This window comes from Biomphalaria glabrata, chromosome 8 (assembly GCF_947242115.1).
Source record: "Biomphalaria glabrata chromosome 8, xgBioGlab47.1, whole genome shotgun sequence".
NCBI classification, from domain to species: domain Eukaryota; kingdom Metazoa; phylum Mollusca; class Gastropoda; family Planorbidae; genus Biomphalaria; species Biomphalaria glabrata.
Window position 1 is genome coordinate 2,389,367 of NC_074718.1, and position 23,065 is coordinate 2,412,431.

The following is a 23,065-nucleotide window of genomic DNA, read 5'->3' on the forward strand; positions in this document are numbered from 1 at the left end:
TCCTCGATTACTTCATCCCCGGTTACTTCATCCCCGGTCACTTTATTCCCAGTCACTTCATCCCAGGTACATTCATCCCGAGTAATTGTATCCCCTGGTCATTTTATCCTTGGTCACTTCATTCCCGCTCATTTCATCCCCGGTCACTTCAACCCTGGGGGGGGGGGGGGAGGGAATATATATAGGATATATAATATAATATATATATATAATATCTAGGAGTTGGTTTTTCCGTGCTGCCTTTAGGCGCTCAGTAAAAACAACTCTGCCCGAGTCGGGTGTCGAACGTCTAGCCCCCTTCTAAGTAGCCAAGACAAGCCACGTTCAAGCGCACTTGGCCTCTCGACCATGCTTCCAGCAGACAGTTCTACATTCATGCAAAACAAGCGACGCGACGAATTCGATTGTTTTGCGTTTATTTGGACCCCACAGCTGTTTTGAAAAGAGGTGGCGATAGCCTGTTAATAAAAAAGAGCATCTATCTAGGTCTTCATATAGAGATTGTAAATAACAAAACCAGTCAAAGCAATTATGTTTTAATGTGTGCATGATGACTAAATCAGCTCGAGAAACACAAAAAAGACGTGAAAGTTAACACAATGTAGTGGTGTGTGTTATTATCATATAATGTTATCCTATTTTCTAAACAAAAAGGCCCTTTTTTTTTCTTTTTCATAGCTGAACTAAAAACCAAAGTATAAGAAAGATTACAATCTCAGGATCATGGGCGTAGCCGGGGGGGGGGGAGGGGTTGGGGTTCAACTCCCCCCACCCCAAAATGAAACCCCTCTGGGGGGGGGGAGTTGGAATTAAGTGACTGATTTTTTTTCTTTGAATTTGTTTATTTTAGATGAGATTTTAATACAAAACATCACTTGCCCCAGCGCAGCCAAGGGGGTTTAAAGTTTCTATGAAACAAAGAAAAATGCAAACGACAATCCTCAAATTCCAAGCTAAGGATGATTTAGATTTTAAAACCCCCTTTTAAATTGACGATACCTCCCTCCTCTTCAATACAAATGAAAAGCAAAGAACACACTCAAAATTATATGAGAGTGGACAAAAGGGTTTTGAGTTTAAACCCCCTTTCAGCGGGTTTTGAAGCTAAAAAATACCTCTTCAATATAAAAAAGCAAATCACGCACTCAAAATGATATGAACGATTCCAAAGGGGGTTTTAAGTTTAAACCCCCTTTCAGCGGGGGTTGCAGCTAAAATATACCTCTTCCATATAAAAATAAAGTAAATTATACACAAACATTCTTAGCCAAGCCATATTTTTTTTTTTAGTTTAAACCCCCCTCCTCCAGATGGCTTTTTTGAAGTTTAGTAAGGTTGTGTCATAGAGTAAAAATGAGGTTTATGGGACATCTTCTCCGACAAAATGAATTACGCATACAAAAAGTTGCGATGACATGGAGGCCATTACGAGGAAAGCGCAAACAGGGACATCCTAGTATAACTTCACGCCACACTTTCATGGAGGTCCTCAGAGCAGGTGGGAAGAGGATTCAGACATTGCCAGTGATAGATTTTTTGTGGAAACAGCTTTCCGCCCAATGCGCCGCACGGTACGGGAGGAGCTAAGTTAGTAAGAATAATACAAATAATGCATTATGTTGACTTTCAATACCGGAAATAGTGCTTGGCAACGCCCATGCTCAGGATTCAAGGAAGTAACGAACAAGACTAACAAGATTATAATTTCTCAATTGATTAACAAATTAACAAAATAGAGGTGATCTCTCTACCTTCGTTGCTTTTCTGAACTCCGAACGACAGTCCAGCGCGCAAACCGCACGACCATGCAGCCATCCAGTTTAGAGATAAAGTTAAACATCTTCAGAAAAGTTTACTAGTTAAACTATAAACCACCTCAGTCTGCCCAGTTAAACTATAAACCACCTCAGTCTGCCCAGTTACTATACACCACCTCAGTCTGCCCAGTTAAACTATACACCACCTCAGTCTGCCCAGTTAAACTATACATCACCTCAGTCTGCCCAGTTAAACTATACATCACCTCAGTCTGCCCAGTTAAACTATACACCACCTCAGTCTGCCCAGTTAAACTATACACCACCTCAGTCTGCCCAGTTAAACTATACATCACCTCAGTCTGCCCAGTTAAACTATACATCACCTCAGTCTGCCCAGTTAAACTATACACCACCTCAGTCTGCCCAGTTAAACTATACACCACCTCAGTCTGCCCAGTTAAACTATACATCACCTCAGTCTGCCCAGTTAAACTATACATCACCTCAGTCTGCCCAGTTAAACTATACACCACCTCAGTCTGCCCAGTTAAACTATACAAAACCTCAGTCTGCCCAGTTAAACTATACACCACCTCAGTCTGCCCAGTTAAACTATACTAAACCTCAGTCTGCCCAGTTAAACTATACTAAACCTCAGTCTGCCCAGTTAAACTATACAAAACCTCAGTCTGCCCAGTTAAACTATACATCACCTCAGTCTGCCAAGTTAAACTATACATCACCTCAGTCTGCCAAGCTAATGTTTAGATCAAGATCTGGTAACTGAACAATCGAATAAAGAGCACAGTTTCACAATTATTGTTTGTCATTTTTAGTTTTTTTTTTAACCTTTTTTACCTATCCCTTAGTCTGTTGGACCGTTGGGGCACCAGGCAAGACTTGTTGACCGTCTTTCTCCATTCCTCCCTTTTTTTTTTTTGCCTTGTTTAGAACCTCTCTCAATGACAGGTCCGTCCATTCTTTAATGTTGTCCTCCCATCGTTTTTCTGTCTGCCTCTTCTTATTTCCCTGGCACTGTTCCCTGAAGGAAGGTCTTAGCGAGCCCCGTAGATCTTGTAATGTGGCCATAGGTTTTAAGCTTTCGTCTTGTTATGATAGTTAGCAGGTCGTCATGGGCTCCGATCGCTACAGTAAACCTGTCTCTGATCTCTTGGTTTGTGATGCGGTCTTTAAATGTGATACCTAGGATCCTTCTGTAGCATCTCACTTCCATTGCTAGGATCCTCCACTCTAGTTCTGCAGTGAGCGTCCACGACTCGCAAGCATAAACAAATGTGGCCATGACCAGAGAGCGCATCTGTCTGATTTTGGTGCCGAGGGCTAAGCCCTTATCTTTCCATATTTAAAAAAAAAATTTTAGATACATATTCTTAAAAGATCTAAGTAATCAATGTATTTAAATGTACATAAGATGATTGAAATCAATAAACGTTAATTATTTCGATCTAGGATTTTCGAAACTTTGCCTATCTGTAAATCTATACTAGGAGAAACTTGTTTGATTTAAAAGGGAAAAAAATCGGAAATTCATTGAATGACGTTTTATTCTATTTAGACTACGTGTATCTATAATTAGAGTACGCTGAATCTGTACAAACTTAACAAACAGACGAAGATTATTTAAAGTAAGTCAAAAAGTATTCAAGTAATTTATTTCTTTATTTTACTATTTTTGTTTATTTGTTAGGTTGTTCTTAATACAGAATAGACAATCGTGCAACTGATTTAGGTCTAGCGTATGAATGTCTTATAGATATCGATCTAAAACTTTTTTGGCAATTAGTACCTTGGTGGTAAGCCATCTTTGTTATTGTTTCGACTGTAATAATAAATCTTTTTTCTCTCATATTTTTTTGTAAACTAAAAATAATAGATGTAGTTGAAATTCTAGATCTATCACCTTCACTTTTTTTTTTTTTTACCTAAGGCGGGGTTGGTATTAGGGAGGGCAGGCATGGCTACATAGAAGAGGTATAAATATATGCATTTCGACAGGTCAGAAACTTGTATTTTTTTCGCGTGAAAAATTTTTGTAATTTAATAGTTTTGCTTGTAGTATTATTGGAATTAGTAACTAAAGCCCTTGGTTTACGTCAAACTAAAAAAAAACTTTTAAAAACCCAAATAAAAATTTTTCTAAAAGGAAATTAAGATTACACAATAGCTCCTATTTCCGGTTGAAAAAAACCCTTCCCATATTTATGTCAATGACCCTTCCAAAGTCCTTAGCAAGGAGGGATAACTCCGTATTTAAAAAATCAAAAAAAAAATGTTTTTTGCAAAAAATAATCAAATTGAAGATCTAATACATATAAACAAACAAATAACTTTGAAAAATAAAACTATATGTCTAGTTTTAAAAAATATATACGTTTAATACCACTAGAATATAAAAAAACTTCAAAAATACCCATTTTCCCATGTGGGGGCTTATACACTGGGGCTATGGGCCTGTTCGTTTGAAAAATTATTTAAAAATAAAAATCTTCCCGATTTTATTAAAAATAGAATCGGTAATCTCCAAAATGATTTGTAATCACGCTTGCAACGAGACTAGAAGAAATCTTTTTTAAAAGTTTAAATCAAGTATATTGAATAGGGGGTTTTAGAAACATTCTACAATGGTTTAGGACAAAAAAGGGGAAACCGTTTCCAACTGCAGAAAGAGCTAATGCAGCGGTTCTCAACCTTTTAAGCTCGGCGACCCCCTTTTTACAATCCCCCACTCTGCCGCGACCCCCCCCCCCCGACACACACATACAGCAACAGAAGAGTAGATAATAGCAATCCAAATTTTCGATGGTCTTAAGCGACCCCTGGCAAATAGTCAATCGACCCCCCCCCCCTCCCAAGGGGGTCACGACCTACAGGTTGAGAACCCCCGAGCTAATGGGTCAACTTAAATTTACAAGAAGTTTCTTTCGTCTAACAAATAACATGATTTTAGATGTAAGCATTTTAATTTTTAAATAGATCTTTATTAGAGCTCTTGAAAAATTGTAGGTGGCTCCAAAAAATAATTTGCCCTGGAGCATCCACCTAATTAAATCCAGTCCTGCATAAAGCACAAAGACTCAAGATTCTCGATATAACTAGTATAACAAATTAATATGTTGATATGACAAGGTCATTTGATTTTGGTAATTAATGGTATTGAACCATATTGTTCACGTTGTTAAATCTAGAAACTCGAAATTATTTAGAGACCTTGCTAATTATTTCTCTAGCAGTGCCTACCACAGAATATCATATATATACTAAAAAATATTATTGGACTTTAATTGGTGCCTGACATTAGTTGTGGAAATTAAAGGCAGTTGACCAACGTCAGGCCACATAATACCATGGTTAAATGGGGACAATAGAAAAAGGTGTTCTATACATCCTCTGCCAAATCGATTCCAAGGTCTAAGGAGGAAACCACATTTTCCTAACCTATATGGTGACTTAAATACACTATACAAAACAGCAGGGTTTCTGTCCGGGTTTTTAGAAGAGAGCAGACCGGCCTTAGGGCACTGAAACCTATGCAGCCACAGTGGGCACCGCACTTTCATAGGCCATGCGCTAACTTTAGCTGTAAATAATTTATTCAAACTATTCCCACGCCTTCTGATGTTCCTAAAATTACAAAGTATAAGAAAAAGTCATAAAAATCTACTTAAATTATTAGAATATTCTTATAGATTATAAAAATGTCCTGAAAATTAGACCGAAATGTCAGTTTTTTTGTCTCATTCTATATGGGAAACGCCCTTGGCTTTAGGACAGGTAGATCTACAACAGTCAACAGATATGATTTTCTCTTTGCGGCAGCTACAGGAGAACAGCAGAGAACAAAAGCAGCCCCTCTTCATAGCTTTTATTGATTTGACCAAGGTTTTTGACTCCAACACTATTTGACATCTTCTTCTCAGTCGTACTAACCAGCGCTTTTAAATCCATGGAAGACGGAATATATATCCATAGCAGATCCGATGGAAGGCTCTTTAACCTGGCACGTCTTAAAGCCAAAACGAAAAGAAGTTGTATCTTGATAAGGGAGCTGCTGTTTGCCGATGACGAGACACTTGTATCTCACACACAAGGAGGTATACAGAAGCTAGTGAACGCCTTAGCAGCTGCTTGTCTAGATTTTGGTCTTAAAATAAGTCTCTCCAAGACATAATCCTGGCACAAGACGTCGCAGAAATGCCTGTAATACATATTGGAAACAATACCCTCTCAGTGGTGCAGGAATTTACCTACTTGGGCTCAAAAATTGTCAGTAACCTAAATTTAGACATCAAGCTGACAAAAAGAATTGGAAAAGCTATTACAGAATGGCAAAACTCTCCAAGCGCGTCTGGGTAAATGCTAAATTGACCACAGCAACCAAAGTCCTAGTCTACAACACCTGTGTTGTGAGCACTCTCCTTTATGGCAGTGAAAGCTGGTCAACATACATGTACCAAGAGCACAGATTGAATAACTTTCCACTTGCGCTGCCTGAAAGGCATAATGGGCCTGTCTTGGAGGGACCATGTCTCCAATCAGGAAGTTTTGAGATTGGCCAATATGAACAGCATGTATGCTCTCCTGACACAAAGAAGACTACGCTGGCTCGGACATGTCACCCGCATGCCAGATGGTAGAATCCCGAAAGATATCTTATATGCTGAGCTTGTGGAAGGAGTCAGACCCAAGGGCCGCCCAAGACTAACATATAGATATGTCTGCAAGCGAGACATGAGAGCCACAGGCATCAACGAAAATCTGTGGGAAAACATAGCCAAAGACGGAGTGCTGGGACAACTCTCGCTGAGAACAAAAGAACTGAAGCGGCTTTAATCAAAAGGGAAAAAAAGAAAGCTGCCCTGTCCGCTAGTCCTGAATCTGATACATACACATGCACGAATTTTGGCAAAGATTGCCCGCTCTAGAATTTGCTTGATTAGCCACTCCAGATTCTGTCCCGTCTCAAGACAAAATCAAAACCAGTGACTCATCTGGGCGCATCCATTGCCATTCCAGACAAAAGGAGCCCTATACGGTTTAAATTTGTTTACCCAAATATTAGTGGATGTTGGTACTTTTAGAGGTCCAATTTTAAGCCGATTCCTTATGTTCTGCTGTGAGATGACAATGTTAACAGAAATATAGGTACAGCGGTGTAGTTTCCACTATCCGGTCAGCTATTCCGCAGTGATATATATCGCCAAATAGTAAAAAATTGCCGATTATTCGGCCGAAGCCGGAGCACCCGTAATATATTATAATATATTGTTGACAAAAAATAACTAACAAAAAAAAAAGGCAACTATTCAGACGTTTATTATTAAGCAAAGGCCTAGAAAGTACATACGTATTCGTTGATTACAGATTACAGAGTTACGCGCTCTTGGCAAGATGGACTAAATGCATGACGCGTAGGACGTAATCATCTTCTTTTTTGAAGTAACGTCTGTATTATATAAGATAAGAAGAAGATAAGATTGTATTCGTCATTGACTATTTTAGTAAAGAGACTTAAAACTTGACTCAATCGTATACTTGCTGATTGAAATTTCTTCGTTCTTCTAATAGAACTAAATAAAACGTGTACAAATTAAAACTAGGGCAAATAATATTTTATCTTATTAATTTTAAACAGGAAAACCAGTGACTTGGCAGAATTTAAGTCATTGGTTAATGTGCATGACTAAATGCATGACGCGTAGGACGTAATCATCTTCTTTTTTGAAGTAACGTCTGTATTATATAAGATAAGATAAGATAACACTTTTAGAGTATTGATTCAGGTTACATTTTAGTATTTTTGTAGGATATTTGTGTTTATACAAAATAACAAACTATGGTTGAGGTTGGAGAATATTTTAGGAACTTCCATTATTACATAGACATGAGCACTGCTAGCGGCTGTTGCGCTGACGCGAGGGTGTGCAAATGTTCATAAAATCCTTATGTTACAATTGCTACATAAGCCTGAATGATTCACTGATGTATTTAGTATTGAATTTGACAATGATTAAGTCACTGATTAACCTGTGTGACTAGATTTACACAGGGATAAGTGTAGGAAGCAATCATCTCCTTTTTTTTGTGAAGCAACGTCTTCATTTGCTAAGAAGAGAAGAAATTTATATCCAATGGTCCAGTGCTGCTGTACTGTAAAACTTCCTAATCTTCGAGTGTCTATAAGAATGATGATTTATTTAATGATGCCGATCTAGCCAGATGTTAATAGTAATGTATAATCAATTTCAAAGTTCTATTAGTTCTTGAATGAGGAAAGTTCCCTTACAGAACTTGCGATCACATTTAAAGACCGCATCACAAAACAAGAGATTAGAGACAGGGCTACTGCTTCGATCAGACCTCACGAAGACCTGCTAACTATCGTAAAAAAAAAAAAAAAAAAAAACTTAAAATCTATGGCCATATTACAATGTCTACGGAACTCAGAAAAGACCTTCCTTCAGGGAACAGTAGCAAGAAAAAGAAGAAGAGGCAGACTGAGAAAGCGATGGGAGGATAACAAAAAGAATGGACGGGCTTACCATTAAAAGTGGTTCTAACTACGGCAAAGACAGAGAGGATTGAAGAAAGACGTTTGACGAGTCTTGCATGGTGCCCCAACGGTCCAAAAGACTAAAGGTTAGGTAAAGGTAAAAAAGACCCAGGGTCACCTAAAGATCGCGAAGTTAAAAATCACAGTCTTCGCAAGGATTCGAACACAGGATCTCGGTTTCGGTAGACAATCTCTTTGCCACAAGGATTTCTTGAAGTGTAAGATGAAGCCTTTGAGGGTAACAAAGGTAAGAAAAAGGGTCTAGTTATCTGCCCTTGTTTGTCTATTAAAAACATTTCTTTGAACCAATTCTTTTTCATTTTTAGAGCCGATCGGAGATGTCCTACAAGAGAAAAACACAAACTAATAGAAAAAATTCGAAAAAACTTAAAACAGAAAAAGTAAGTTTGCATTTTTTTTTTTAAATAAACTTAAACTTAATGTATTGGATGGTTGATAAATGTTCATACCAGCAAAAAAAAAAAGTCGTTGGTCTCTGAAATTAATTTTTATTTCTCTTATTTAGTCTTGTCTTTTTATGGACCTAGGCACATCTGCAAGCAATGCTCTTATCTCAACCAACTTTCTAAATATAATAATATGCAGCGTTTTTCTTTATTATCTTTATTAAAAATATATTCATCTACTGCATAAGATGAAAGTCTTTATAGAGGTTAACGATTAGTTCAAAAATAAACCATAAATACACCTACGACTAGATTGAATATAAGTAAAAAAATAAACAACAGAGTAACATTTAGTTGCCATATTGGCGTGTGATTTAATAATATTAATAAAAAGTATTTAAATTACTATAGCGTGTTAGCAAACATAATGTACAAACAAAAATAAGATCTATTTATTTATTTATTATTTTTTACATATTGTGATTCGTCTTTCTGAGAGGGAGTGAGTTACAAACGTGTGGTTCGTACCCTAAAAGAGACCGTTAGTATTAACTTTGAGGGGGAAACGTGTCAAGACTAGATGCGTTGAGTCCTTGGAGCGCAGGCCTCTCTAAAAAGAATGCGGAGTGATCCGTTCTCTAAGGTGCAAGGGCATTTCTTTATTGTAGATTGATGACAAAAGTGTGATCATCTTGTTGATTCTTGCTGTCAAAGGAAGCCAATGAATTTATAATATTTAACAATAGAAAAACCTAACCTAGCTCATCAGCTAATTTGCGTTTTAAAGAAACAAAACTCAAAGTCGGTCGTTGGTAGAGTTTGTTTTTTTGTAGTGCTTCTTATTGTGAATTTTTTTTACACGTATCCAGACACGTTTATTAGTAAATTTACTAGACTAAGTAATGTTGTTAATAAAAAACGTAGATCTAAATAACAGCAGATCTAGAGTACTATATAAAATTATAAATACCAATATTAATAGTAATAATAAGGCTTGTATTCGACTCCAAAGACTAATGAGTCGGATGCTGTATTTTCCGTGGCTACTCATCCCCAGCTGAATCCAGGGCAAGCGTAAGTATTGTACTCAGTGGTCCATAGTCGGTAAATATACAGATCTATTTAGTGTGAAGAGACTTTTATATTACTTGTAAAAAAGTTCCCCTGTCAGACCTTGCAATCTATAGAGCAGGTGATCTTACTATGGCTCACGGTGTCATGTGGCCAACATAACGGTCAACCTCGCGTTTACTTTTCCCAAACTAATGTCACGGGCTACGCTATTCTACCTCAAAGCGGCGCCCATGTGGAAACGGTTACTTGAGGGGGTAACTAGGCGAAAAGAATAGCAAAACAAAACTCTCTTGGGGGTGACCAAAGGAAGGCGAGAGTTATCCCATTGCACGGAGCAGAATTGAAAGAGACCCCCCACGGTCCTGTCGGGAATCCATGCGCCGTTCCTCAGGGGGCCGTTACACAAATAGCGAGTCCTCCACGGTTAGCTTGGTACAACATAGGAAAATGGCGGAGGTCCCCGGTGCACTCGGCCTTCGACCATGTCTAGCCCATGCGCCGGGGTGCCAGATGCATGGGAAATAGCAATGCTTTACATAGGCATTGACTTGGGTCTCTCCCAGACAGAACGGTGGTTCACGCAGGTTTTTTTTTTTTTTACTGTTTGACGCTAAAACAAGTATTTTTTCAAACTTAGAGCTCGAAGAGCCTTCGGCTGAGCTCTTAGACGATCAAACGGTACCCATTAAAGCTGGTAGACTCAGAGGCGCCCTAATATCCCAAACTAAAACTAATACCTAGGGTCGAAAGTCAATCGCTTTACGATTCATGCTAGCGTTTTTGTATTACTTGTAACTAGAACTGAATTAGCAAGGAGAAATATCGACTTAGCAGAGTTTAAGTCATTGATTAACATGCATGACCAGACAAATGAAATAAATGATTAGGACATAATTATCTGCTTTTTTTTAATAAGAAATATGTGTACTACATAAGTAACTTACGTTAGATTTAAATCTGAAAGTTATACTCTGTTTTAGATCTAATATACAGGTAGCTAATTAGGTATAATGTCTTATCTAAGGTTGAATATATAGATCTACATCAAAATTAACATTAGCATCTAGTTTAGATTTTAAAGATTATAATTCATACATGGATCTTTCTATATTTAGATTTTAGATCTACTTAGATTTAAACTAAAGTTTTATGCATCTTTAGAGAATCTAGAATTATAGATCTAAAAGATAAACAAAAAGTAAGCCTACTAAATCTAATTATAAGACTTTGGATACCTTTACTTTCATAAAATAATTTAAAATCTACTAGGTTTTATCTAGAATGTACAATTTACATTGCAGATATAGTACACTTTTCTTTTTTGTTTCTATGTATAGGTATTTCTCATATAGATTTAGAGTCTAGATCTAGTAGGCCTACTTTAAAACTAGTTTTAAAGTCAATTAAAACTCTAAATTGAAATCAAGATCACCAAAGCCTGGTGAATTATTGTTTTGTTACATATCATTATAAAGTGTTTCACTGCTTTAAAAAGAAAAAGAAGTCAATGTGATTTAAAATAATGTGTTACATTTCGTCCAATTGTAAAAAAAAAATCAGTATATCTTAGTTGAAACAATTTGTTAAATACAAGTAAAAAAAAAAAAGAATATATGAAAATTAGATTTTTCTGAGTATATATGAAAGCAACTTTGTGTATATATTTCATTTGAATTTCCAGAACAGTGGAGAATATTGTTTTCCTCAAGACAGATGTATGCTTAATGGTATGAAACAATACATAAGTTAAACAATTTTTAAGGTGTTTTTTTTATTATCACTAGGATTAAGCACAATGAAAGTTGTTGCGAAACTAGATCTATGTTCATGCAGCTTCTAGTATTATATTTATCTATTTGGTTTTTTGATATAAAGAAAAATGTGATTTGAAAAAAAAATTTTAGAACAAAAAATATTTCTGTTTAAAAAAAAAGACTGAGACATATATTTTTAAAAAATTCAGTTTATCTAGAAGGTCAAAATGACCTAGAAAATTTGTCCAGTCTTTTTGATTAGAATCAAGTCTCGGGTACACTATTGATTTGTCCATGTTTAGATAAAGAAAAGTTATTTTGTATATTTTATATTGATTAAAAAAAAAAGAAACTTTAAAAAGAATAAAAATAGTTATCTGTCCTTTCAGATTCTCATGATTTCATCAGTGACCTGTCCAAAGTCCAGTCAGATGATGTTGAAGGTCCACTAATTGGTAACTACTTTACTTTATTTCTTAGTTTTGAGGTCAACACATGTGTTAGACTTGATATTTTGTAGATATCTTTTGATTAAATCAATACTGTACATTGTGTTCTAAACATTGGATCAAGTTTATTTCCCTGTTCTCCAGGTGATCATGAAACTCAGGAGTCAGAAGGTGGAGAAGCTGATCTACACAAACATCTTGCTCACTGTAAGAAGAATCCAGGTCATAAACAGTTTATACCTATTGATACATTCACCTTGAAACATTTACCTGAAGATCTTCAACACTATGACTTTTATGAATGCATCAAAGTTATAGCTGACCTGACAGTTAGAGTAAGTGTTTTAATAAACAGTCCACACAGACCAAAGTTTTGGCCGGAGACAACTGAACCATATCCATTTTATAACATGAGTGAGAGAAGAAACTGTAGGACAGGAAGTGGAAGAGTCTGGCATGTAAACAAGTTTCAAGATGGAGTCAGACAAGATAAAGGTTATAGAGATATTGACTACACAAAGTGTTGGTGTAGAAAGTGTGAAAATTCAGACTCACCCAGCAATGTGTGGTGGGAGTTTGATGTGGACACAGCCACACATGTGGTTTTTGATGACATCGAGGCCAGCCATACGACCTTGAGATTGTTTTTTGATAGTGATAAAAGTCCAGTGGTTAATGTTGATAAGGTCAGTGTTAAATATGTTAACATTGAGGATGACTTTTGTTGGTTGAAATGTGTGACATGTGACAAAAATGTAGGAAATAAACTTATGAACATGTGGGAACATTTTGAAAATGTCTGGGAGAAAGTCTGTAATAAATACTCTGCTTCCGGATCTAAACACAAGTTTACCTTTATAGTGTCACATCCTCATGGATGTTCTAAACAGGTCAGTCTTGGTTATTGGAAGGACAGACACAAAGTGGGTGTTAGATCTAAGTTTACTTATACCACTTGTAAATGTCCAGGAAGTAGTGGAGCATATGTTCACTGTCTAGGGTTTGCTAACTGGACTTCGTCTGATCTTGTCCACAGTGGAAGTCTCAAGTCTGGATTAAATTGCAGTGGAATTGGTCGTGTCTAGTGAGTTGTTTTCCTTATGAGTTGTCAAAAATTATTTTGAGAACCTTTGACATTCTGAACTTCATATATAAACATTTTTTTAAAAAGTTTTGAAATAAATACATTTATATTTTTTGTTAAATATTTGAGTCTATTTTTAGACATTACAAATTTTAATCTAATGATTTGGTCAACTTATGTATTGTTATGTTTATAAAGGCTGTCTTCAAAATAACAATTTTTGTTTCTTTTTATAACTATGTTAATATTTCTAACTTACATCTTGTCACAGTCTTAGTTGACATTGCATGATCTAAAGTTCACGTCATGTTAAGAGTTGAAAAGACACGTGGAATTCCTGATGTAGAAAACAGGAAGTAGAATGAATAAAGTTGACTTGAGTTCAGTCAGTCAAGTCGAGCAGTCAAGTGAAGTCAAGTTAGTAAAAGTCAAGTGGTATTCTTTGGACCGAGTGGTCAAGTATATTTTGGTCCGGGATGGACAGTAGCGACTTAGAAAAGTCTGTAGTAATTGCAGTTAGGAAGTAATTTATGGGCAGTTGTTGCCAGTGGTCTTTTTGAGACATGTATTAGTTGATCTATATTTCTGCACAGTGTTACCCGCTGAGATGCGGACGTGATTTGTGATTAACGTATTGGACATTTTTGATACCGCTGTTATGCTGATAGGATTGTTTATTATTTCTTGACTTGTAGCACTAACAAGGAGTATTATTATTATTGTGTTGTAAAATAAACTTTATATTTGTCTGCTGAAACGGACTTAGGTCAGTTTATAGTATTCGTCTTGTCACGTGTCAAGAGTACTTCAGGAAGCAAGAACCCAGCATTACAAGACATTCGCATTCTGCAACCTTACACCATTCAACCTTCATTTACACATCTACAATAATTGAAACCTGTGTGTTAAAATTATTTAAAAATGTATTCCTAAATCTACCAGGTGTAACTAACGACGATCGAATAAGATAAACCATTATCGGTAAACAATTTACTAGATAGTATTTTCTTTCATTTATAATATAATTTTAAAAGAAAGCAAGCATTTTAAGTGCAAAAAAAACACAAGAACACAACTTCAATTTAGTTCTTTTTATCGAGTGGCCATTGCTTTTTCAAGTATGCTTCTTTTTAAAAATATCTTAAAGCAGAGCTTTTTGTGACGGTTCGCACCGATACGGTGTAACAGCACTTTTTTTTTTTACTGCAAGAACTTGGTCATACATCTACCGGAGGATTTCCAGCTACCCGTCGCCTCAGCGTGGCCCTCCGGTGGAAACATCCAGAGGTGGATCTGGACAGGCTAAGTACGAGTAGCGAACCAGGCCTTCTAGCAGGTCTCCCTGGGTGAGCTTTTGTTTTTTTTATCTCACTCGGGGTGGGGATGGAACAAGTAACCTGCAACCCAGTCCAAAAAGTCCGCCACGCCGTTCCACAAAGGGGGTCGTCATCAGTTCCGGATTGCTGGATTGGCGGCCCTTGCACGGAATAGTGGCGGTTACAGTATAGGAATATGAGACAAGCTCCCCGCAGTTAGCGCTGTCTCTGACACTTATAGCGGGTGACTTAAGATTCGGGGACGGCGCGCTGTGTACACGGCACGGCCCGGTTTTACCAGTCAGTCAACCATTATGGCCGCCTACCGTTGGGTGCCCTCAGACAGGACAGGGGTGAAGAACCCCATGTCCAGGCCTGGTGGTTGGATAAAAGCCTTTCTAACCATCAACGGGATAATGGCGCCTCCGGCGCCGATTCCCTACTGGACTTCATCGAAGGTCATACATCATAAGTATGTAAAGGAAAGTTCCCTTTCAGTTTTTATAATTTAGGAATTTATATATGATGTAGGATTAGAAGCGAGGTTCAATTCCAAGCAAACAAAGACTCTTGACATATCTCTTCTCCAGACCACAACAGCTGTGTAGATGCCAGCCATTAACACAACCCTTTGATAAACAAACGATGGGTTGATAGTTACTTGTTTAATGGTTTTGAGCATTCGTAATATGGTGATTTCTTTTACAACGTAATACATGAATATTCGAAAGAACTTCTTTGAAAGTCAATATTTAATATTTAGATTTACGAAACCAATTTACAATGTAGTTAATTAGTAACTAAATAGTGCTATCACAGAGAACCAAAATAGTTCATCCACTAGATTAATTAAGTACTACACTCTCAGGGAACTAGAGCAACTAAGTATTCTTCTCATAAAAACCAGAGAAATTAAGTATATTCGTCACAGGGAACCAGATAAATTAAGTATTTCACTTCAGTAAACAAGGAAAAAATTAAGTATTACACTCTCGCGGAAGCAGAAAAAATAAGTATTCCTCTCAAAGGAAGACAGTTTAATTTGCTTAGTAAGGTAAATGTTGAAACTTAACTTGTGCTTAAAATAATTCAAGCAGTAATTTTGTCAATTAGCTTGGCCGTGATGACAAGTAATCTTGCTAGCCATGTGTTGATGTATTCACATGTAAACCGGCTAGTCACAAGTCGATGTATTCACAGGTAAAACTGCTTATCAACTTATTATCAAGTATGTATGTATTATCATGTAAACCATCTAGCCAAGTATTGATGTATTTACATGTAAATCAGCTTGCTAAATATGGGTATATTTACATGTAGATCTAAACCATCTAGCCAAGTATTGATGTGTTTACATGTAAATCAGCTTGCCAAATATGGGTATATTTACATGTAGATCTAAACCATCTAGCCAAGTATTGATGTATTTACATGTAAATCAGCTTGCCAAATATGGGTATATTTACATGTAGATCTAAACCATCTAGCCAAGTATTGATGTATTTACATGTAAATCGGCTTGCCAAATATGGGTATATTTACATGTAGATCTAAACCATCTAGCCAAGTATTGATGTATTTACATGTAAATCGGCTTGCCAAATATGGGTATATTTACATGTAGATCTAAACCATCTAGCCAAGTATTGATGTATTTACATGTAAATCGGCTTGCCAAATATGGGTATATTTACATGTAGATCTAAACCATCTAGCCAAGTATTGATGTATTTACATGTAAATCGGCTTGCCAAATATGGGTATATTTACAGGTATTCACAGGTAATCTTGCTCTAGTTCGCGAGTGTCTGTGTCACTGGAAAAGATCATTTACTTTTTTTACATTTACAAGATTTACATTTTTTTTCTCGGACAACTATCTGAACACAATGTTTGCAATACTCTACATTCCTATTTGTTTATTCATTATTGACATCAAGTGTAATTCACTATATTTTATATAGGTGTGTGAGTCTTTGTAGTCTTATTATTCTTACCAGTTTATTTTTTTTCAAATCCTAGCTGTATTTAAAAAAAAATAATTTTTGAATTAATGTTAAAATAATATTATTATTATGTTAAAATATATAAGAAGATTATATTAGAAAATGCTTGTGCTTAGCTAAGTGTTAGGGTTAGATTACAGAGAGAGCTATTACTAAAACAAAGAGTACAATTATTTTCAAAAGTTTTTTTAATTCAAGGCAAAAATACAAACACACATATTTATTTAGACATCTTTCTATTAATTTTCATTAGTTTAGTTTAATTATATCCTGAAATTCATGATGAACTTTTAGTTTAACTACTTTATTTTAGTTAAAAGTTAGTTTAGTTCCCATCACTATTTGTTAGTTTAAGCGTGTGTTGGCTTAGATCTTGACAAGGTCTACTACTTAAGATTTAAAACTTTCTTGTATTTGTTATGTGTGTAACCTACATTACATTTTTTTTTGAAGTAACGTCTGTAATTTATAAGATAAGGTAAGGTTTTGATCAAATTCTAATTAATCAAAATTTTCCATTTTGTCGAATATATGTAGGCTATACATTTGTGTGTTTCTTCTTTGTTATATTATATAGCCAATATCGGCTCTGCTCATCAATTTTTTTTAGAGTAATATTATTTGACAACTGATGAAATTAATTGAAATGATTTCCTAATAAACAGAAGATTCGTCACTTCCAGACATCATGTAGCATTATATACACATAAATGTAAATTAGAAACACCCGGAATTCCGCTAGTCTTCTTTATGTGCCCTTATGAACTAATCGGCATTCATATTTGGTGTTTGGTAATGCAAGGCCATGACCACTCATCACAGCGATTTGTGTACCTTCCTTTCCGGTCAAACATTGGCTGTAAGTTGAAGACTACCTGTCAAACTGTGCACATAGAATGGAGTCAATGGAGTCAAATGGGTTGTCGACATAGGGTTGATAAGACTATGAATAGTATAAAATGTCCTGAGGATGGGGGGAGGTGTGGTAAAACACTAGGTATGGAGCCATACATCCTAAGAATGTAGGGCTTAAAAGACGCCATGAATGGAGTCAATTGTTCAAAGGATGTCATGGTGGTAAGTTGCCCCACCGAAAGACTTGCACTGTCAGACGTCACCTTGTTTCTTCACTAGTTCTGTATTCTCTGAGGGTCACGTTGATGGTAACAGTGGCACGTGTAGATAGCATCTTTCTGTTGGTGGTGCAGGCATTAACCAAAAATACACATAGTCTCATACGCCCAGGTTTTAAAAAACATTTTCTCACATAAAAAATATTAAATGTAGTGGGGTGACAAAACCGGGGAGAGGAATTGTTAACAATCTGCTCTGTCTATTCTTGTGTTCGCACTTCCCATCCATCCTTTAGTATTTATTCTTGTCTCCGTCCCTCTCTCTTTCTTTCTCTTTCTATCTCTTTTCAACTGCTACTCTCTTTTTTTTACGTGCTGGCGAAATTATATCTAAAAATCGACCGTCAACAAGATAGGATCAAACAATTATCTTATCTTTAGTCTAATTGAGAGTTGAAAAAAATTGAATAGTTTAGTTACAGTTTAGTACAATGGAAAGTAACAGCAAATGTCTCCTTATGACTATTAATTTGTGGACTGAAAAATTGAAGAAATTCTATGAACAACAAATTTAATTTTCTGGTTCAGTTTTAATGCAACTCTACATTTAGCTGATTACTTCCCTTGAGCTCGTTAACCGTGTCTTCTTGAAATTGATCCAGCAACTCAACCTCAAAACGTTGGTTGATTAGGTTGACCCTGGGGAAAATAATGGGCTTTATCCGGGAGATGGAGTTGACTACTGAAACTGTTGTTGAGTTCAGAACTGGTAAAGTTCTTGTAAATATCTACATATTAACAACATTTTTTTAAAATCAGATTATTAAAATGTTTACTATTTGATGTGTGAGCGGACCTTAATTATAATATCTCCGTTGTGTAACCTAACACTTGACCATGAATAGGGAAATAACCCCTTGAGGGTTTATGGGCACGACATGGCCTGAATTGTGCCGATGTGCCAAAAATCCCAAACTAAGCTAATTCAAGCTAGCTACACGCATGGCATGCACAATCATGTGATCTGGCAGTCTTACAAAAAAAAAAAAAAAAAAAAAAAAACCAACAACAAACAAACTCGACTAAGTTAAAAATAACGAAGCCGTAGGCTTTGAAAAGAAAAAGCTTTCACTTAATTCCATATTAATAGTGATGCTTTTTGTACTACTTCTCTAATCCAAGATCTACATCCCTTTTTGTTATTGAGATGTTCTTGGCATTGATTCGGACCAGTTGGACTGTCAATATGTTTATTCTGTCATTAAACAAATGCTGTGTCGAAGACATGCTATCTGGTTAACTGCCTGTAAATGAATAACAAGACGAATACCAGAGACTGATTGAATGGTGTAATACTGGGTTCTTACTTCCTGAAGTACTCTAGACACGTGACGAGACAAACACTATACGACTGACTCAAGTCCGTTCAGCAGACAACATGAAGTTTATTTACAACATAATAATAATATACTGCACTCCTTGTTAGTGCTACAAGTCAAGAAATAATAATCCCATCCGCATAACAGCGGTATCAAAAGTATCAATCACGTCCGCATCTCAGCGGGTAACAATAAGAACAATTACTACTAGTGACACTAGAGCTTCGACTATAGATATCCATTGAAATACGAATAATACCTTAATATTCAATAAGCACATAATGAAATCAACTCTCAAATATTATTAATCAACAATGACTAGTCCATCGACTTTCATGCTATATGCATATATATACACCAGTCCAGGAAGAAACGTCAACCTTCCTGTACCGGGAGCAAGAAAATACTGACATGACTTGACTGAACTCAAAGTCAACTTTATTCATTCTACTTCCTGTTTTCTACATCAGGAATTCCACGTGTCTTTTAAACTCTTAACATGACGTGAACTTTAGATCATGCAATGTCAACTAAGACTGTGACACTGCCCTCATGTTTAAAGTTTGTCCTTTTTATAGTTCAATAGTCGTTCTCACTCTTCTCTTCTTTCTGCTCACCGATAACTTTCTTTTATTTAAAACTATTTCCTGACGATCCTAGCAATGAAACTAAGATGCTACAGAAAGATCCTAGGTGTCACTTACTAAGACTTTATCACGAATGAACAGGATTAATACAGCAATTGGACTCCACGATGACCTGCTAACCACTGTAAAAAACAAAAAAAAACAAAAAAAAATCAAACTATGGTCACATCAAAAGATCCTCAGGTCTCGCAAAGACAGGAAACAGTACCAGGAAGAAGAAGACAGAGACGTCGATGGGAAGAGAAAATCAAAGAATGGAAATTCCTGTCAGTGAATGAAAATTTATCCAAGGCAAAGGAGGAAGCCGGTTGGCAGATTTATGTTGTGCCCCAACGATCAAGCAGACTAGGTGACAATGTACAACGTTCGAATATTCTTCATTCGACCGCAGGCTGAATCAATCTGACGCTCTAATAGCGCACGCACTTGACCTATCATGACGGCTAGCTCGGGTAATCGAGTTCCGTAAATCTGTTTGGCTTGAGACATTTTTGACTTAGGTCGAACACATACTTGTTCGAATTCTGAGTCGTTCGAAAACCAAAGTACCAAAGGATAGATATAGAAGAAGAAAACATTAAAAACCTATTAGAAATAAAATATTGTCACAGCTTAGATAAAAGAGGAGACTACTAGAGGAATGTTTTACTTACATTGACACATCTTTGACTCTGAACAGTTGACTGCTCTAAGTTCAGTAAAAAAAACAACATTCTAATGATATTGATAAATATGAAAAAAATGATCTGTGGAACAAGAACAAACCAACAAATAATAACTATTGACTTGTGTAGTAGATGCATTCATTTAAAAGATAAACATTTAAACAAATGAAATGTATATTTGCTTTGCTACAAATACGCTTCTCAATTCAGGGATTTTAAGTCGCCTGGAAAATTGTTAAGTAATGAATGTTTCTACCAGAGCAATCTTATATATTTTTTTTGTACTCTAGGGGTAGTTTTCTTACAAAATAATAAAAAAAACATTTGACCAAATTCTAAATTTTATAGTTAATAATTTATTTTTATCTATGAATTAACCCACATGGCAGTGATTAGTGTTTCAGCTAGTAAAGTTATTAGTCTTACTGAGTAGCGTAGCGAACAATGTGCGGGTGGTGCCGGCCGCACGGGGCATCAAGTGGTGGGGCATCGAGTGGTGGGGCATCAAGTGGTGGGGCATCAAGTGGTGGGGCATCAAGATGAGGAAAAACTACAAATTGTAATTTCATAAATGAAAACAATTTTGGAAATTTGTTGTCTTATATTCTTTCTTAAATCAAATTAAATGTAGGCTGATTGGTTAAAATCTTTGAAGAAAACGCAATTTTACACTCTTTTTGAAGTCTTACATGATATTACTTCACTGTCCAATGCACTGGTTATGGACGAGTTTATAATGTTGTTGTTGTTTTTTTTTAATTACTACTTAGTAATGGTCCAATATGTTTTGTGGCCCAGTGCAGGGAGAGAATATTCTGAGAACGTTTTCCAACCACTGAGCAAACGCAACCCTTCTAGAGTCGGGATTCGAACTCAAGCCCCCTTGTAAGGTGACCAAGCCGTAATCAAGCGGTTTTAGCCTCTCAGCCACACTTCACTTGCTTGAAGGGAACTTGAGCTTTGTCTGTGACTCGGCAACAATAATGACTTGAAATTACTATCCAAGTGCAATCCATTCCTGAGAGACCGAATACGTATCTATCCTAACAAAATAACAAGGTTGCAAAAGACAGTTTGTGTGGAAACACAAGCTTAAAATCGGCCCCCTAAGTGGTCCTCCCAGGCAGGCTTCAATATTTTCAGAAAGAACATCCAAATGAAATTATATCAAAGACAAATGAGAGATAAGAATGGAGAAAGAAGGTTGACATATTTTGTGTAGTGCCCCAACGGTGCAGCAGATCAAAGGACAGGTGCAAGTGAATGCAAAGTTAGATGTGAACCTGGTCTAACTAGTTCCCCTTTCAGACGTTGTAATCTATAGGGCAGATGATGTAAAGTTCATCTGTTTTTGTGTCCTACGGTTAACGAGGGTGTCATGTAGCCAGCACAACGACTAACCGCCTTTACTTTTCCCCAACTAATGTCAGGTACCCATTAGAACTGGGTAGACTCAGAGGCGCCCAAGGATTCCGAAGTTGAATATCCCAGTCCTCACCAGGATTCGAACCCGGGACCCTCGGTTCTGAAGACAAGTGCTTTACCACGCAGCCTCCGCGCCTCTCCAGGCATAACTGAAGTCTTATAAATAATTTAATTGTTTTGAAAAGGCTCAATCTCTTATACGAATCCTCAAAAAAAAAAAATTTGCAATAAAAAAATGTATTCAAGAAAATAAAGTTTATAAGATTACTATTCGTTTTAAGTTAGGTCTAGCTTATAATGCATACTAATTAGCTTTTTCTCTTTAAAAAAAAACTGCTTGCATAACTGATTTTAAAAATTAGATTTTTCACTTTCAGGAAAAAAAAAGTAGCCGTTGCATCAGAACTTTGAATGGTCTAAAATATTGTGATGTCGGATTTTCAATATCTTTTCTAGTTTACGAGATCTAAACGGGACGGACGGACAGACGGTCAGACGGACAACATTTCACACAAAACTAATAGCGTCTTTTCCCCTTTCGGGAGCCGCTAAAAAACGAATTCATCGTAATATAAGTGCTTAAGGAAAAAAAAGAAAAAAATTTCATACAAAAAGTATAAAAGCTTTTTTTTTCCTACAGTACATTTAACATCTTAACTCTTAAATCTTATTAAAAAAAATTTCAACTCCCAAATATTGCCATCTTGATTCGCATATTGTTTTTTGTATTATGGTAAGTGTGGCAAGCAAGCGAAGTTTGATAAAGAAATGCTTACCATCAACGATGACGAATTTGCGACTCACTAATTTGCGATTTTGTCTATTGGACAAGACCTAGTGGAAAAAAACGGATTTCTTTAAAATTATCGATAGTTAGCCGGCAAAAAAAAAGCACGTGAAAGACACTTGTATTATCTCTGTTTTTAAATCTATACTTTGAGAAATAGCAAAGCTTAAATAATGAATACACTTTATTTCAAAAGTAGAAACATTTCGCTGTGTTAAAACTTTTTTGGAGGACATCATTAGGAACTACCACACAGAGCATTTACATACCTTAGCTACGCCACTGCTTGTGCAATAGTTACATGTTTGAATATTTGAACTGAAAGAAATAAGAACGGTATGAGCCAAAAAAAAAAAGTAATATCTATTCAGAATCAAACATCAAGCTGTGTCAATTGTGTTATGTGACGTCATGACAATGAGCCAAGAAAGATAGGCAGTAGATATTGAAAATAAATAGTGCGCAGGGGGGTTCTCGCCTTATCGTCCAGACGAGCGATTTAAGCTTCACCTGTAGGAATTTTTCCTTCTTTTACCAGTCACCTAAATTCTAAAAAAAAACGAGGCGACGTTTTTTCTTTCAGTCAGAGCTCACTACTCATCCACGTCAAAAGAAAGTAGCAGATTAAATCAAGAGTAATAAAGAAGAAAACAGACCACACATATGTC

At 36.2% G+C, this 23,065-nt stretch overlaps 2 protein-coding genes across 4 annotated transcripts; both read left to right on the forward strand.

Annotated features, from left to right (window-relative positions):
- Positions 1–1,353: 1,353 nt before the first annotated feature.
- Positions 1,354–2,547, forward strand: LOC129927703 (uncharacterized). The gene is made up of 2 exons (XM_056038022.1): positions 1,354–1,358; positions 1,920–2,547. Exons 1-2 carry the CDS (start codon positions 1,354–1,356, stop codon positions 2,545–2,547), a joined length of 633 nt encoding a protein of 210 aa, XP_055893997.1.
- Positions 2,548–3,274: 727 nt separating this feature from the next.
- LOC129927769 (uncharacterized) lies at positions 3,275–13,856 on the forward strand. 3 transcript variants are annotated; one of them, XM_056038870.1, is made up of 5 exons: positions 3,275–3,406; positions 8,658–8,732; positions 11,494–11,539; positions 11,956–12,021; positions 12,160–13,856. In XM_056038870.1, the coding sequence occupies exons 2-5, from the start codon at positions 8,670–8,672 to the stop codon at positions 13,098–13,100; spliced, it is 1,116 nt and encodes a 371-aa protein (XP_055894845.1). In that variant the 5' UTR covers positions 3,275–3,406; positions 8,658–8,669; the 3' UTR covers positions 13,101–13,856. The 3 variants fall into 3 exon arrangements, with proteins under 3 accessions (XP_055894845.1, XP_055894844.1, XP_055894843.1); XM_056038869.1 differs by lacking the exon at positions 3,275–3,406 and adding an exon at positions 3,427–3,574; XM_056038868.1 differs by lacking the exon at positions 3,275–3,406 and adding an exon at positions 4,704–4,730.
- The last annotated feature ends 9,209 nt before the right edge of the window (positions 13,857–23,065 follow it).